This window comes from Schistocerca cancellata, chromosome 2, assembly GCF_023864275.1.
Source record: "Schistocerca cancellata isolate TAMUIC-IGC-003103 chromosome 2, iqSchCanc2.1, whole genome shotgun sequence".
Taxonomy (NCBI): Eukaryota; Metazoa; Arthropoda; class Insecta; order Orthoptera; family Acrididae; genus Schistocerca; species Schistocerca cancellata.
The window spans coordinates 781,777,425-781,795,394 of NC_064627.1; the positions used below are offsets into that span (position 1 = coordinate 781,777,425).

Consider the following 17,970-nt stretch of genomic DNA (forward strand, 5'->3'; position numbering starts at 1 on the left):
TAGGTTAAAGTCAGGCATGGTGGGAATTAGTGAAGCTTAGTGGCAGGAGGAACAAGACTTCTGGTCAGGTGAATACAGGGAGATAAATACAGGAGCAAATATGGGTAATGCAGGAGTGGGTTTAATAATGAATAAAATAGGAATGCAGATAAGTTACTATGAACAGCATGGTGAACACATTATTGTAGCCAAGGTAGTATGAGTTTATATGCCAACTAGCTCCGCAGATAATGAAGAGACTGAAGAAATATGTGATGTGATGAAAGAAATTATTCAGATAGTTAACGGAGACAAAAATTTAATGGTCATGGGGGACTGGAATTCAATAGCAGGAAAAGGAAGAGTAGGGAAAGCAGCAGGTGAATATGGACTGCAGGTAAAGAACGAAAGAGGAAGCCCTTGGTAGAGTTCTGAACAGAGCATAACTTAATCATAGCTAACACTTGGTTTAAGAATCATGAAAGAAGGTTGTATACGTAAAAGAGAACTGGAGACACTGGAAGGTTTCAAATGAAACAAGAAATATAAAAATCCAGTAAATGAAGCAGATAAAAGTAATACTAATGTCTCAAAAATGAAATCAACAGGAAGTGCAAAATGGCTAAGCAGGCATGGCTTGAGCAGAAATGCAAGGATGTAGAAGCATGTAACACTAGGGTTAAGACAGATACTGCCTACAGGAAAATTAAACAGACCTTTGGAGAAAAGAGAACCACCTGTATGAATATCAGAAACACAGATGGAAATCTAGTACTAAGAAAAAAAGGGAAAGCAGAAAGGTGGAAGGAGTATATAGAGGGTCTACACAAGAGAGATGCACTTGAGGGAAATATTATGGAAATGGTAGAGGGTGTGAGAAGGGAGATACAATACTGTCTGAAGAATTTGACAAATCACTGAAAGACTTAAGTTGAAACATGGCCCTGGGATAGACAACATTCCATTAGAACTACTGATAGCCTTGGGAGAGCCAGCCATGACAAAACTGTTCCATCTCATGAGTAAGATGTATGAAACAGGCGAAATACCCTCAGCCTTCAAGAACATAATAATTCCAACTCAAAAGAAAGCAGGTGCTGACAGGTGTGAAAATTACCGAACTATCGGTTTAAGAAGTAACGGTTGCAAAATACGATAGCTAAATAATTCTTTACAGACAAATGGGAAAACTGGTAGAAGCTGACCTCGGGGAAGATCAGTGTGGATTCCACAGAAATGTTGGAACATGCTAGGCAATACTGACCCTACAACTTACCTTAGAAGATAGGTTAAAGAAAGGCAAACCTATGTTTCTAGCATTTGTAGACTTAGAGAAAGCTACTGACAATGTTGACTGGAATACTTTCTTTCAAATTCTGAAGATGGCAGGGGTAAAATAAAGGGGGGGGGGGGGGGGGGAGGCTGTTTATAATTTGTACAAAAACCAGATGGCAGTTATAAGAGTCAATGGGCACAAAAGGGAAGCAGTGTATGAAAAGGGAGTGAGATGGGGTTGTAGCCTATCCCCAATGTTATTCAATCTTTATATGGAGCAAGCAGTAAAGTAAACAAAAGAAAAATTTGGAGTAGGGACTAAAATCTATCGAGAAGACACAATAACTTTGAGGTTTGCCTATGACATTGTAATTCTGTCAGAGACAGCAAAGGACCTGGAAGAGTAGTTGAAAAGAATGGAGTGTGTCTTGAAAGGAGGATATAAAATGAACTTCAACAAAAGAAAAATGAAGATAATGGAATGTAGTTGAATTAAATCAGGTGATGCTGAGGGAATTAGATTAGTAAATGAGACACTTAAAGTATAAGACGAGTTTTACTATCTGGGAAGCAAAATAACTGGTAATAGTTGAAGTAGAAAAGATATAAAATGTACAAAGGCTACAGCAAAGAAAGAGTTTCTGAAGAAGAGGAATTTGTTAACACTGTGTATAGATTTAAGTGTCAGGAAGTCCTTCCTGAAAGTATTTGTATGGAATGCAGCCATGTATGGAAGAGAATCATGGATGATAAATAGTTTATGCGAGAAAAGAATAGAAGCATTCGAAGTGTGGTGCTACAGATTAATGCTGAAGATACACATGACTGACATTGGTATTTAAGGACATTTCTACAAGATGTGGAATTAAATTGCAAAAACTTCTCTGGAAAAATTATTGTTAATTGTATTGTTAATGTTAAAATCTATTCCACAGAAAGTGGTTAATGGTGAATAAACTGAATACTGTACACATATTTTATTATTATTAGTACTCCTTTTTTTTACTGGGAGATGATGTACCTCGTTTGTGCATGAGCACGCTCTTTGTATGTGTGTGTGTGTGTGTGTGTGTGTGTGTGTGTGTGTGTGTGTGTGTGTGTGTGTCTTTCATAAAGTTTTGCTTTACAATGGCAAAGGATCTGGAACAGCAGTTGAACGAAATGGACAGTGTCTTGAAAGTGAGACATACCAGTCTAATTGAAACCCATATCTTACAGTATAAACTGTAAGAAACAAGGACTACGGCTGTGACAGATCATCTGCAATGATGAGTACATGATATTAAATCAAACTTATTCATAGAAACATTTTAAAAGGAGGAGGTAAAATGAACATCAACAAAAGAAAAATTATGATAATGGACTGTAGTTGAATTAAATAAGGTGATGTTGAGGGAATTAGTTTCGGAAATGTGACACTTAAAGTAGTAGATGAGTTTTGCTATTTGAGAAGCAAAATAACTGGTGATTGTCGAAGTAGAGAGGATGTAAAATCTAGACTGGCTAAGGCAAGGTAAGAGTTTCTGAAGAAGAGAAATTTGTTAACATCGAGTATAGGTTTAAGTGTCAGGAAATCCTTTCTGAAAGAATTTAGATGGAGTGTAGCTACGTATGGCAGTGAAACATGGACAATAAATAGTTTAGACAAGAAGAGAATAGAGGCTTTAGAAATGTGGTGCTACAGGAGAATGCTGAAGATTAGATGGGTAGATCACGTAACTACATTTGTGTGTAACCTAGTATGTGGATATTACCTAGTTTATGTGATAGTCTCCTGTGGTGTCTAGATGGGTTGTTTTTATGCTCTGTATATTTTATAAATTTGAATTATATTCAGTTGCTGGTGTTCATTTGGTCATTTATCATGTGTTTCTTTTCTATTACTATCTTTTAGATTTGGAAGTCCTCATGCAGCTTTTTCTTACTACTGAATCTGGCTATTTTCATGTCTGTTTTTACTGTGGCAGGATGGTAGTTTTCTTGGCAGAGGTGTTCTGTGATGTTGAATGGCTGGTGCCATATTTCCAAGCTCTTTTATGTTCTTTACACCTTATTTTAAAAATTCTACTTATATGCCCTAAGTATATAGCATCACAACTGGATTTGGAGCTGGTAAATGCAGGATTTTTGGAATATGTCAGTGTCAACTTTCTTCTTTAGACATTCTGTATAGAGTTATTGCTTTAATATGGTTTTTCCCCCTAGTTTCTTGAGGATGTTTCCAACTCCAAGTGTCAGTCTGATTTCATACATGAGTGTGAACCAGCTTTTCTGTTCAGTTTCTGTGTTGCACCCTTATTATTTAGTGGTGGTGTTGTTAGTGTGTGTGTTTCGCATTTGTATGGTCTTTTGTTTTTTTCTGGTTTTTTTTTTTCTGGATTTCCTTATTCAGTTTTGTAACTAGAGATTCTTGACAGCCATTATTTTTGCTGTATGAATTTTTATATCCAGTTCCTTTTTATAGTAGTGTTTCTCAAGTGGTACTGTGTTTATTTTGTGGAGCATATATGTGACAGTTGATTCTTTCTGGGCCTTTGGGTGGTTAGACGATTGGTGTAGTGTTGTGTCTGTTGTGGTGTTCTTCCTGTAAATGCTGAATGAGTGTTGGTTATTTTTCTTTGTAATGGATATATCTAGTAAATTTATGTGGCCAGACTGTTATTTCTCTAAAGTGAACTTTATGTTCTTGTGTGGAGTGTGTAACTCCGTATGTAGTTATCCCATCTTACATTCTGGTTCATCTATCAAGCAGAGAATATCATCCATGTATCTCCACCAGTGCAGTATATTGTCTGTTCCTGGTAATGTTTCTTTCTTCTGTTTTTTCATGAATATATTTGCTAGCTTTTCTGTAATGGGAGATCCCTTTGGTAATCCTTCTTCTTGTAGGTAGAATTCTTTATTGAATTCAGAGTAGCTTCGGTCAGTAATGAGGTGTATAAGTGTGCATATCACTGTTGCGTGTTCCTCTGGTACTGGTAACTGATTGTGATTATCTAGATCTTTTTCTATTATCTTGATTGTTTCTTTGACTGGGATTGTGATGTACATGTTTCCTACATCAAATGAGACTAACATAGCTTGTCTGGAATATATAAGCCTTTTATGTGGCTTACTAGTTCTTCTGTTTTTTTTTTTTGTTTGTTTTTTTTGTTTTTTTTTTCAGTGTTCTGTTATTTTCTGTTTTATATATGAATACATTTAACATATGTCTGGTGAGGGTGTATGTGGGTGCCTTTCTATAATTTATGACCAGTCTCATGGGAGCCTAACTTTACGAATCTTTGGGTGGCTGTTGAGTTTTGAAACATTATGCTTCATATGAGTCATACAAGTATTTGCCTGTCATCAAGTTTGTGTTCTACAATCTTTAATACATTTTTCACTTTTCTGTGGCACCTCTTTGTTGGGTCTGACTTCAGTTTTATGATTTTATTCTGTGATACTAATTCTTATATCTTCTTACTGTATTCTCATTTGTCTGCAAGGAACACTGTGTTCCTGTTCTCTGCCTTGGTTATTGTTATATTTTCTTTGTGTTTCTGTAAGAATTTTCAGAGTTTTTGCGTATGTGGTTTTCTCTTGTTTTATTGTGCCCATGTCTTGTCTCTATGATGCTTTTAATTTCTTTGGGTATTAATTCTCTTGTTAGGCCTATGTTCATGGCACTTTTGTCTTTCTTCTGTTCTTGAAACAGTATGTTCTCAAAGCCTATGATCAAATTTTCTATGTAGTGTTTGTTTACTTTTGTGTTGACAGTGTGTTTTAAACTTTTTTTAGTTACTGTGTTTCTTCATCCTTAAGTTCATTGACTGTGAGGTTTATGAGACATGGGTAGAACTGATGTGTGTGTCTCTGCCTGTTTTGTTTGGGTCTTCGACTGTATTTAGTTTCTTATTCTGGCTTTAGTTTCTTATTGTGTCTTTGCTTTAACTCTTATATGTATTAATGAACTTTATCTAACATGTAGGCACATAAAAGGCTTGTATATTCCATTATATTCCATACACAGCTACGTTGATCTCATTTGATGTAGAAAACACGTACTCCACAATTCTAGTCGAAGAAACAATCTACAATCAGACATTGGTACCACAGGAACAGATAACAGAGATAAGCGCACTCCCATACCTTATTACCAACCAAGACTACTCTGAATTCAATAAAGAATTCTACCTACAATTCTTTCCCATTTTGGGAAAGTTAGCAAATATCTTTATGAACAAAATAGATGAAGGAGTATTCCAGAGAATAATACCAGGAAAATACAATGTATTGTACTGGTGGAGATACATGGATAATATTCTCTGCTTGGTAGATGAACCAGAATATAAGATGGGACAACCACACAGAGATAGTTATACGCTCTACACAAGACCATAAAGATCAATTCAAGAAAGGACACTCAGACCAAATGAACTTCCTATATATATCCAGCACAAAGAAAAATAACCAAAACTCATTCAGGAAAAACACCACAACAGAGACAATACTACACCAATCATCTGACCTCCCACAGACCCAAAAAGAATCAACTTCCACTTTATACATGCTCTACAGATTAGGGTTTACAACCCAACAAACACGACTATAATACGGAGTTGTGTGTAATAATTCAGATAGCAAAAAATAATAGATAACCAGAATCTTTCATTAGAAAATTGAATAAGAAAATCCAGGAAAACATAAAAAATCACTATACAGATCCAGAGACCCACACAACCCACAGCAAACACACATGCTAATAGCACCACCACGACACAACAAGAGCACAACAGAGAAACTCAACAGAAAAGTTGATACACATTCACATATGGAAACAAACTGACACATAGAATTGGAAACATCCTCAAGAAACAAGGAAAAAAAGTCATACTAAAGCATAACTCTAATGAAGGAAGACAACAGTGGCAGTGTTATGAAAAGGATAGTTTGCTAGTCACCATTGAGGAGACATTGAATAACAGACTGGCACAAAAAAAGACTGTTAAACGTCTACATCTACATCCATGCTCTGCAAAGCATTGAGAAGTACACGGCAAAGGGTATGTGCCATTGTACCATGTGAGCTTTCAGCCACAATGCCTTGTTCTGAAATAGGCAACACACAGTTTTTCACAGTCTAGCCTCAGTGGCCAGAGACAGTAGTCATGTGTGTCAGTTGTGCTTGCATGAACGTGTCTGTGTTGTCTAGTTCAGAAGTAGGCCTTTCAGTTGTAAACTCACATGCTTAGCATTCTTTTTGTTGTGCCTGTCTACTACTTAACATCTTCTCTATATTGTAAGTAGCAATTTATCCTTCCCATAATTCTGTCATTAGTCCATCCTGGATTTTTCATGTTGTTTGAATATGACACTGACAGGCCAAAAATCTGACATTTATCAAATCCACTTTAACACTTGTGATGCTCTTTACTTAGGTCAGACCAGCAGAACTTTTGAAATAAGTTATAAAGAGACACAAAAGTATCAGCTACTCAACATTTGAGGAACACCTCTCACAAGAAAACCACCACCTTATGACAACAGAATCATATACGAAAATAATCAGCTTCAGCTTGTATGTACTTCACTGCCTGTGTGCTTCCTGAGGCATCAACTGTTAAGAGCCTTTTCAAAGTGTTCAAATGTATGTGAAATCATATGGGACATAACTGCTAAGGTCATCAGTCCTAAGCTTACACACTACTTAACCTAAATTATCCTACAGACAAACACACACACCCATGCCCAAGGGAGGACTCGAACCTCCGCCGGGATCAGCCGCACAGTCCATGACCCCAGCACCTTAGACCACTCAGCTAATCCCGCAAGGCTCAGAGCCTTTTCCCAGTATAACAGAAGATAATAAATGATTATTGAAGCAGACAGTAAAGCTGACAACTAAAAATTTACCAGTTTTCTGGAACATCAAGTACTCTGGCAACAGCTATTTGAGTCAAGTCCATCCACTGTGTTGAAGGATAGATATCCATTCCATCCTCTATAGGAATACAGACACAGCTTTGTGTTTCCATTGTGAAATGATACTGACTTCCAATATCAAACTGGCCCTTCACAACATGTTTTGTTTTAGACTTTGCTGTAATAAAAATTTATGTATAAATTTAAAAGAAAACAACTTTTTGCCAAAAACAATTGATTAAACCATAATACCTGGTACATAAGTAAGCTTTCTTGAAATGCTAAGATAAATTAACCAAACAACAAATTACAATTAGTTTAATGCACTTTCTTTCATAGAAAGCATTGCCAAATTTAGAAACTTGGGTCATCAGTTACAAAATAATTGAGAAAATTAAATTAGGATAATTGTAAGTTTAGTAGTAAATTGTAGCCTGCTATATAATTATTACATGTAAACTATAGAATAATAGTACATGTTATGTATTGTGTGATGTACTCATATATTAGCTGTATCTGACATTGTCAGAAAAGAAGAAATGTAGATTTCTTGGGATTAAAATTGAAAAAAAAGAAATTAGTACAATTATCTAAATCACACACAGCATAAAACATTAAAATGTGTTGCCTAGTTTCAGTTAACCAAGCACTCATCTTGAGATCTGAGAATGCCCAAAGAACAGAAAACTGCTGCTCAATCTGTCAATCAGATCATTTCTTTATACAGGGAATAAGAACAGTGCTATCACATTTCCCAGGGGCATTCCTACTGATAACATTGTCTCTGATGAATACTTGCTGTCAGGTACAACACACTGTGTTCTATTATTTAAGAAGTCTTCACATTCTTGGTGTTCATGTCTTGGTACGTCTGAGTTGAAACTTATATTTTCAAAGACTGGTCCTGGCTCTCTGTCAGCTCTTGACAAAGAAGATAGCAAAGTTTTAACTCTGACATGACATGGTGTGAACACCAAGTGAATTTTACATATGGATTCCATTGTGGAAACCTTCAAAGCCCTGTATGTTTAGGTTTGTGTTGTTGAAAATAAGAGCTCTCAAACATAATGATTAGTCACTATATTAATTTCTAGTTTTTAAATTCTGACAGATGAATACTATCTTCTTCATATCACTAAACATATTTAATAAACTCAAACTTATTTAAATCATCAAAGCACTTCTTTCAATTCCTATGGTCTTGAATGAATCAGAACTAACCATTGGTAGCTGAAGGAGGCAGCATCAGGCAGATTAGTTGGCATTACCAACTATCACTTAAAAATTGTTTGGGCAAACTTCATACAGAAAATACTGCAGGAAAGTGAAACTAATGCTGTATGTTGTTGTTCACTCTTCAATACAAACATTTTGAGCTATATGTAAAATATCAAATTTTTGTGATCAATGAACATATATTTTTAGGTTTCAGATACATATTTTAACGGTTTTTCTGATAATATTTACTATATAAGTGACGTATTAGTGGTTTCTTCATTCACCTCTGCCTTTCTTGTGTTGTGACCTGATATTTGTGAGTGTATCGTATTGAGCAACTTAACCTCTTGCCTGTGTTTACATTCCGCGCTGACCAGTTGCAGCTGTAGCGGCGCATCGAAAGCTAAGTACTAATTAACTGTTTGTGTATAGTGGTTTATTTAGGAACTTTAGTAGTCTTCAACCAGTGTTCTTGGTGTTTTCTGGTGAAATAATTTCAGAAGAACCTTTTGGGAACTGTTTTCAGCTTCGTTACTGTGTCATTAGATGTTTGATTCTCTTTCTGTATTAGTCTTTTGTTATATTCACATTTGTTGTTTATTAATACTGTTAATAATAGTAGTTACTTCCCTTGTAGAGTAAGTTTGTGATTATTGTAGTCAGGTTTTTAACATCTTCTTATTGTAGTAGCGGAACTTAGAAAAAGTAAAATTTTACCATGAGTGAGAAGTGTGGGCTTTGCCGTAGGTTCGTGAGTAGTGGATTGCGGTGTGAGACTTGTTCGAAGTACACTCCTGGAAATGAAAAAAAGAACACATTGACACCGGTGTGTCAGACCCACCATACTTGCTCCGGACACTGCGAGAGGGCTGTACAAGCAATGATCACACGCACGGCACAGCGGACACACCAGGAACCGCGGTGTTGGCCGTCGAATGGCGCTAGCTGCGCAGCATTTGTGCACCGCCGCCGTCAGTGTCAGCCAGTTTGCCGTGGCATACGGAGCTCCATCGCAGTCTTTACCACTGGTAGCATGCCGCGACAGCATAGACGTGAACCGTATGTGCAGTTGACGGACTTTGAGCGAGGGCGTATAGTGGGCATGCGGGAGGCCGGGTGGACGTACCGCCGAATTGCTCAACACGTGGGGCGTGAGGTCTCCACAGTACATCGATGTTGTCGTCAGTGGTCGGCGGAAGGTGCACGTGCCCGTCGACCTGGGACCAGACCGCAGCGACGCACGGATGCACGCCAAGACCGTAGGATCCTACGCAGTGCCGTAGGGGACTGCACCGCCACTTCCCAGCAAATTAGGGACACTGTTGCTCCTGGGGTATCGGCGAGGACCATTCGCAACCGTCTCCATGAAGCTAGGCTACGGTCCCGCACGCCGTTAGGCCGTCTTCCGCTCACGCCCCAACATCGTGCAGCCCGCCTCCAGTGGTGTCGCGACAGGCGTGAATGGAGGGACGAATGGAGACGTGTCGTCTTCAGCGATGAGAGTCGCTTCTGCCTTGGTGCCAATGATGGTCGTATGCGTGTTTGGCGCCGCGCAGGTGAGCGCCACAATCAGGACTGCATACGACCGAGGCACACAGGGCCAACACCCGGCATCATGGTGTGGGGAGCAATCTCCTACACTGGCCGTACACCACTGGTGATCGTCGAGGGGACACTGAATAGTGCACGGTACATCCAAACCGTCATCGAACCCATCGTTCTACCATTCCTAGACCGGCAAGGGAACTTGCTGTTCCAACAGGACAATGCACGTCCGCATGTATCCCGTGCCACCCAACGTGCTCTAGAAGGTGTAAGTCAACTACCCTGGCCAGCAAGATCTCCGGATCTGTCCCCCATTGAGCATGTTTGGGACTGGATGAAGCGTCGTCTCATGCGGTCTGCACGTCCAGCACGAACGCTGGTCCAACTGAGGCGCCAGGTGGAAATGGCATGGCAAGCCGTTCCACAGGACTACATCCAGCATCTCTACGATCGTCTCCATGGGAGAATAGCAGCCTGCATTGCTGCGAAAGGTGGATATACACTGTACTAGTGCCGACATTGTGCATGCTCTGTTGCCTGTGTCTATGTGCCTGTGGTTCTGTCAGTGTGATCATGTGATGTATCTGACCTCAGGAATGTGTCAATAAAGTTTCCCCTTCCTGGGACAATGAATTCACGGTGTTCTTATTTCAATTTCCAGGAGTGTATTTTCACTGGGGGGGATGCAGTGGGGAAGCCAGTGGGCATTCTGGTGAGATCCTCTCCTGGAACTGCAGGTTATGTAGCAAGAGTAAGTTGATAGAGGAGCAGGAGCGTAAGATCTGTGCCCTTCAGACGCAGTTGAAAAATGCACAGGAGGAGCTAGATAGGATGAGGAGGGAGAAGGGGGTTGGGGAATGGGAGCTGGCTGTTGGCAAGAGATCTGCTAGGAGAAGAAGATTTTCAAATAGTTTTACTATTGGTGTTTACAATAGATATGACCAACTGTCAGAGTCTAGTGGAGAGGAATCTCTAGTAGCTGTAGATGTAGGAAGTATGCAGCAGACCTCAGTAGTTACTGTGCCTAGAACAGTTGCAAAGTCAAAGAGGAAGAAGAACGTTCTGCTGTTAGGTAGTTCTCATGGCAGAGGTGTAGGCCAGCAGTTGCAGGAAGTGCTGGGGAGTGAGTACCAGGTCACCAGCATTGTGAAGCCTAATGCAGGGTTGGCTCAGGTGACTGTTAACATAGGGGGGTTAGGTAGGGATTTTATTAAAGAGGATCAGGTAGTGATTGTGGGTGGGGCTGGTAATAGTCTTGATAGGGATGGGGAGTATAACATAAATGGTGACCTGGAAAAGATAGCCACTCAGACTGGCAACACGAATGTGCATTTCGTGGAACTGTTTCAGCGTCACGATCGGCCTCATCTTAATGCAGCCGTCAGGCGTAATAACATGAGACTTGGGGGTGCGCTGATGACAGAAAGCATGGGTCACATTTCAGTGGTGTCGGTGGAGTCTATCAGTAGGACGGGTTTCACTAGACATGGCCTGCACCTCAACAGGTATGGGAAGGGGAGGTTGGCAAAGCTTATAGGTGACAGCATAGGTGGTGTTCGTGGGATCACTCATGGGAAAATTCCTGCAGTAGTGGGTGTTAGAGTTGCACCTTTTTTAGATTGAAGTCAGCTGATAGGTATTCCTGCTTAAGGAAAGTCTCTCTAACAAGCGAATCACTTTTGACAAAGCTTAGGTATCCGAGTAATGAGGGAATTAGTATATTTCATCAAAATATACAAGGTATTAGAGATAAAGTTAGTGAACTGCTTATAGATGTTGACTCTGAAATTATTGGTATATCTGAACACTTCTTAAATAAGGAGATAATTCAGAGGCTTCCTTTACCAGGATACAGGTTGGCTGGCTGCTTTTCGAGGAGCTCTTTGCGGTGTGGGGGAGTAGCCATGTATGTGAAAAACGGCATCGCATTTGAGTCAATTGATGTATCAAAGTACTGCACTGAAAAGGTATTTGAATGTTGTGCAGGTGTGGTTAAATGTAACGGAGCTAAACTTGTAACTCTTGTTATTTATAGATCCCCAGACTCCGATTTCACAACATTTTTTCTAAAGCTAGAGGAGGTTCTTGGTTCACTTTATAGGAAATACAAAACGTTAGTTATATGTGGTGACTTCAATATTAATTGTGTAAGTGGTTGTGCAAGGAAGAGAATGCTGGTAGACCTCTTTAATTCATATAATCTTATGCAAATCGTATTCTTTCCAACGAGAGTGCAAGGGAACAGTAGAACAACCATAGACAACATTTTTGTTCATTTCTCATTACTAGAAGGGCATTCTGTTAGCAAAAAGGTGAATGGCCTTTCAGATCATGATGCACAAATTTTAACTTTAAAAGATTTTTATGCTGCAACACATGTTAAATATAGTCATCAGCTGTTCAGGAAAGCTGATCCAGTTGCTGTAGGGACCTTTGTAAACCTTATAAAGGAACAAGAGTGGCAAGATGTTCATAGCGCTGATACAGTAGACGATAAATATAATGCTTTTCTCAAGACTTTTCTCATGCTCTTTGAAAGTTGCTTTCCATTATAACGTTTAAAACAGGGTACTAGCACAAACACGCAGCCTGGGTGGCTGAGAAGAGGGATAAGAATATCTTGTAGAACAAAGTGGCAATTATATCAAAACATTAGAAACAGTCAAAATCTAAATGCAGCAGCCCATTACAAACAGTATTGTAAGGTGCTTAAAAATGTTATTAGGAAGGCAAAAAGTATGTGGTATGCAGATAGAATAGCTAAGTCTCAGGATAAAATTAAAACCATATGGTCAGTCGTAAAGGAAGTTGCTGGTCTGCAGAGACAGGTCGAGGATATAGAATCAGTGCGTAGTGGGAATGTCCGTGTTACTGATAAGTCGCATATATGTACAGTATTTAATAATCACTTTCTGAATATAGCAAGTGAACTAAATAGAAACCTAGTCCCAACAGGGAATCATATAGCACTCTTAGAAAAAAGTGTTCCGAGACTGTTACCTGAAATGCTCCTCCATGATACTGACAAGAGGGAGATTGAGTTAATAATTAAATCACTAAAGACCAAGAACTCTCATGGATATGACGGGGTATCTAGCAGAATACTGAAGTATTGTTCTATGTATGTTAGCCCAGTTCTGAGCCATATCTGTAACTTTTCCTTTAGGAGTGGTCGGTTTCCTGACCGATTAAAGTACTCGGTAGTGAAGCCACTTTATAAAAAGGGAGACATTGATAATGTTGACAATTTTAGACCTATTTCTATGCCATCAGTGTTTGCTAAAGTTATCGAGAAGGTTGTATATACAAGGTTACTGGAGCATTTAAATTCACATAATTTGCTGCCAAATGTTCAGTTTGGTTTTAGAAATGGTTTAACAACTGAAAATGCTATATTCTCTTTTCTCTGTGAGGTTTTGGATGGATTAAATAAAAGGTTGCGAACGCTAGGTGTTTTCTTTGATTTAACGAAGGCTTTTGACTGTGTTGACCACAAAATATTACTGCAGAAGTTGGACCATTATGGAGTAAGGGGAGTAGCTTACAATTGGTTCGCCTCTTACTTTAAGAACAGAAAGCAGAGGGTAATTCTCCGCAATATTGAGAGTGGCAGTGATGTTCAGTCCCGATGGGGCATTGTTAAGTGGGGCGTTCCCCAAGGGTCGGTGCTGGGGCCACTGCTGTTTCTTATTTATATAAATGATATGCCTTCTAGTATTACAGGTGATTCAAAAATATTTCTGTTAGCTGATGACACCAGCTTGATAGTGAAGGATCTTGTGTGTAATATTGAAAAAGTAACAAATAATGTAGTTCATGAAATAAGTTCGTGGCTTGTGGAAAATAATTTGATGCTAAATCACAGTAAGACTCAGTTTTTACAGTTTCTAACTCACAATTCAACAAGAACCGATATTTTGATCAGACAGAATGGGCATATTATAAGCAAGACGGAACAGTTCAAATTCTTAGGTGTTCGGATAGATAGTAAGCTGTTGTGGAAAGCCCATGTCCAGGATCTTGTTCAGAAGCTAAATGCTGCTTTATTTACCATTATAACAGTATCTGAAATAAGTGACACTTCAACACGAAAAGTAGTCTACTTCGGATATTTTCATATGCTTATGTCGTATGGTATTATTTTTTGGGGCAATTCTTCTGATTCAAAAAGGGTATTTTTGGCTCAAAAACGGGCTGCTCAAGCTATATGTGGTGTAAGTTCGAGAACCTCTTCTCGACCCCTATTCAAAAATCTGGGAATTCTGACATTGCCCTCACAGTATATATTTTCTTTAATGTCGTTTGTTGTTAGCAATATTAGCCTATTCCCAAGAGTTAGCAGCTTTCACTCAGTTAATACTAGGCAGAAATCAAATCTGCATATAGAATGCACTTTCTTGACTCTTGTGCAGAAAGGAGTGCAGTATTCTGCTGCATCCATTTTTAATAAGCTACCACAAGAACTCAAAAATCATAGCAGTAGCCCAAACTCTTTTAAGTCCAAACTGAAGAGTTTCCTCATGGCTCACTCCTTCTATTCTGTCGAGGAGCTCCTGGAAGAGCTAAAAAATTAAGCAAATTCCAGTGTTACATTGTTGATTTTCTTCATTTAAACTTACGACTTGTCACCTGAATATGTTTTTTTTTATATATATATATTTTATCTGTTTCTAATATCGTGTTATAATTTCATGTATTGACTCGTTCCATGACCATGGAGACTTCTTAATTTGGTCCCACGGAACAATAAATAAATAAATAAATAAATAAAACTTGCCTTCTGTGTCTGTTGCAGGCCAAGTAGCAACCTCACCAACTCTCTTTTTATCTCCTGACTTAAGGGCATCTCGAAGTGTTACAACAGGTTTTTTTACTCTTTCATACAAAATTTCAACAATTTTGGCTGCTCTGTTGGCCAATTCATGTGATTCAGCAACAATAATACCAACTGGTTGGCCATTGAACTTTATTTCTCCTGAACAGAATACCTTTGACATAAAAAGGCAGTAAATTACATACCAAAATGTAAAAGTGAAATATGATAATAAACATACAAGAGCAGCTAATGACTTCACAAACTGACACTATTACATCAATAATTGATTCAGTTCTTTACCCAATATATATTACCTCTTCATCAATCGTAACAAGGCCACTTAATGGTAAGGAGAATGAGTTTTTCCCCGGTATGTCCTTCGAATCATAATATGCTACAACTCCTTCAAGTGCCTGAGAAAAAAAAATATCAGTATAGTCTATTATTATCATAAACTGTGGAAATTTTGCAATTCAACATACGAAATCGAATAAAAATTTTCGAACTTCATTTCATCTTCAAACAATAATAATATTATTAATTAATGGAACAATTACAATATCTGAGTGGACTACAAATAATGGAATCAGTAAAGACTAATGCTCATCATGTAGAGAAGGCACTGAACAATGGATAGGTACCTAAACAAAAAATTGACACTGAAACTCAGCTTCTGAACTTTCATTCTCTCCAGAGGACAAATCCCCTCCCCCTCCACAAATGAACACACTCACATAAATATATACTAACACCTACATTAACTCCTTGAAAAAGGTGAGCATAATCAAGGACTGGACATTTGCTGTGAAAATGGAAGAGCTGGGAAAAAGGAAAGTGTTAGGACTTGGGAGAGAGAAAAGAAGACAAGAGAAGAGAAGATGACTGCGGAGCAAACAATGTTCAAAAAGGTGCACTCAAGTGTATGTGCCTATTCCTGAGTTTCAGATTAGTGATTAGAATAGGACAAGATGACAGTGTAGATATCATTCAGGATCTATTATCTCAACAGAAACGAGGGCCAGAGAGAACTACCGTATTTACTCGAATCTAAGCCGCACTCGAATCTAAGCCGCACCAGAAAAATGAGACTCGAAATCAAGGGAAAAAATTTCTCCCTAATCTAAGACGCACCTGAAATTTGAGACTCGAAATTCAAGGGGAGAGAAAAGTTTTAGGCCGCACCTCCAAATCGAAACAAAGCTGGTCCATTTTAATATGAGACACAATTTTGGTCGAATGAATGACGATACAGCTACAGTAGTTTGGTTCAAGTCGTAAGCTTAGCAGTTAAGCTTTACCTGGTAGCCGTTGCTATGCGTCAGACGCTCCGTCCGTATTTATTCCTTTTTCACGTGCTTCGTCTGGTTTGAATTGATTGCTTATTTTTCTTTGATCTCATAAGTGCCGTTCTCTTCGTTATAGGTGTTAACGTCACTGTAAGCTGAAAATGCATTACTGTACAGTGTCATGCATTGTTTGTCGGATTCTGATAATGAGCGTTTACGGCCTGTTGCCGCTCGCGGCATAGCTTACTTTTGTGCGCGCTACCGCCGCTTACAATGAAAAAACAAAAAGTGGGAGGAATTGTCTCATTAGCGAAACAATGGCAAAGAGACTGCTATTTGTTGTTACTTACACTGCTGCTTTCTTTGGTAATGATCAACAAGAACCAAATAACAGACTGCGTATGATAGATGTTCTGAATGAGAGTTTAGCGAAAATTTTTCTCCGTTTGAAAATCTTTGCAGACGCCTCTTTAGCACATTACTTTCTGCACAGAAATTGGTCATCTTAGATTTAAAAATCTAGTCAATTGCCACGCTTCATTCCTGACTGTATCACTATTAGGCATAAGAATAATAAGAATATAAACATGACATGATATGTATATTCTTCCGCATTTGCTGTTGTCTCTCCTGTTTCGTAGTTTATTAGGCAGACAGGATTTAAATGAGGTAGCAGCAGACACGAAAGAACACATGGCAAAATGTTTATATTTGTATTATTCTTATGGTGAAGAGAATACTGCATGTGATTCACAATTCATAAAAGTTCATATTAGCAACCATCTTTTCTCACAGGTAGGAAAAAATTCAGAATGTAGAGTTGGCCATATTGACAAAAACCCCAAACAGTCTTGCCAGTCGGATTTTCATAGTACATTGAAATGCTGCTAGCATGCTACATTCGAAGATGAACAATACGGAATTTGTATTTACTTCGTTGGATTATGTATGAAAATGCAGTGGTCGAAACTCGGGGCGGGGAAAAAAAGCTCGTCTCCCACCTTTTTTTTTTTAATTTATTTACTGACGCAGAGGTTTTGGCGCCAGTATTTATCTTTGTGCCTACAAAGCATGCCTGTGTATCGCTACATATATTCGACGGCAGAACTTAGTTGTGGCGGCACCTATCAACATTTTTCAGAACTTCCGCTTGCTTTGCACTCGATTCTAAGCCACAGGCGGTTTTTTTGGATTACAAAAACCGGAAAAAAAGTGCGGCTTTGATTCGAGTAAATACGGTATGAACCTTCTGCATTGAAAAGCAGGAAATAGGTTTGGTAGAAGAATGAAATTTGGTGGAGAAAAGGTGCCATCAGAAGACAGTGCATTGTGAGCTCAAAGGATGTATTGGGCAGGCATTTCCCAAGGCAGTGATCTGCCAGGAGAATACTTTGTAGATTCAACAGAGAATGAAATGTCACCTTGTGAAGAATAAGAGGATGTTTAAATAAAACAGTCATCCTTTCAGTGTACAATGAAAGGAAACTCCAGCCTCATATGCCATTTCTGTGCCCTTGCCCCTTTAGTACTCTCTCATCATTCATGTTAATCAGACCTACTGTACAACACTGTCAGGCCACAGTATCAAGAGAAAGAAAGATAGATAGAGAGAGAGAGAGAAAGAGAGAGAGAGAGAGAGAGAGAGAGAGAGAGAGAAAGAGAGAGTCTGTGTGTGTGCCTGTGTGTGTATGGATGTGAGTGAATATCTATTTAAAAATTTGACACGCAGATTGGAAAGGATTGTCAGTCAAAATTCATTTCTTTTTGTTTATAAATTTGTTACTGTTGTCTAGTGTTGCCTTTACTTCATCAGGAATGAAATCAAATATTTTTATAACTGTATTTTGTCCCTTTATATGCCAGAATCAAGTTAAGTCATGAATCATGTTACAGTTATCAATGCTAGTTTCAGTTCCAAACTCTCAATGGTTGTTCAGGATAAAGGCT

At 38.7% G+C, this 17,970-nt stretch overlaps 1 protein-coding gene across 1 annotated transcript in view; it reads right to left on the reverse strand.

The window, feature by feature from the left end:
* The window catches only part of LOC126162632 (uncharacterized), a 321,328-nt gene that overhangs the window by 148,816 nt on the left and 154,542 nt on the right, over positions 1-17,970 (reverse strand). The window contains exons 13-15 of the mRNA XM_049919260.1: positions 15,052-15,150; positions 14,699-14,909; positions 7,150-7,336 (exon numbers count right to left, since the gene is read on the reverse strand). Coding sequence (XP_049775217.1) covers positions 7,150-7,336; positions 14,699-14,909; positions 15,052-15,150 — 497 coding nt within the window. The remainder of the gene's footprint in view (positions 1-7,149; positions 7,337-14,698; positions 14,910-15,051; positions 15,151-17,970) is intronic.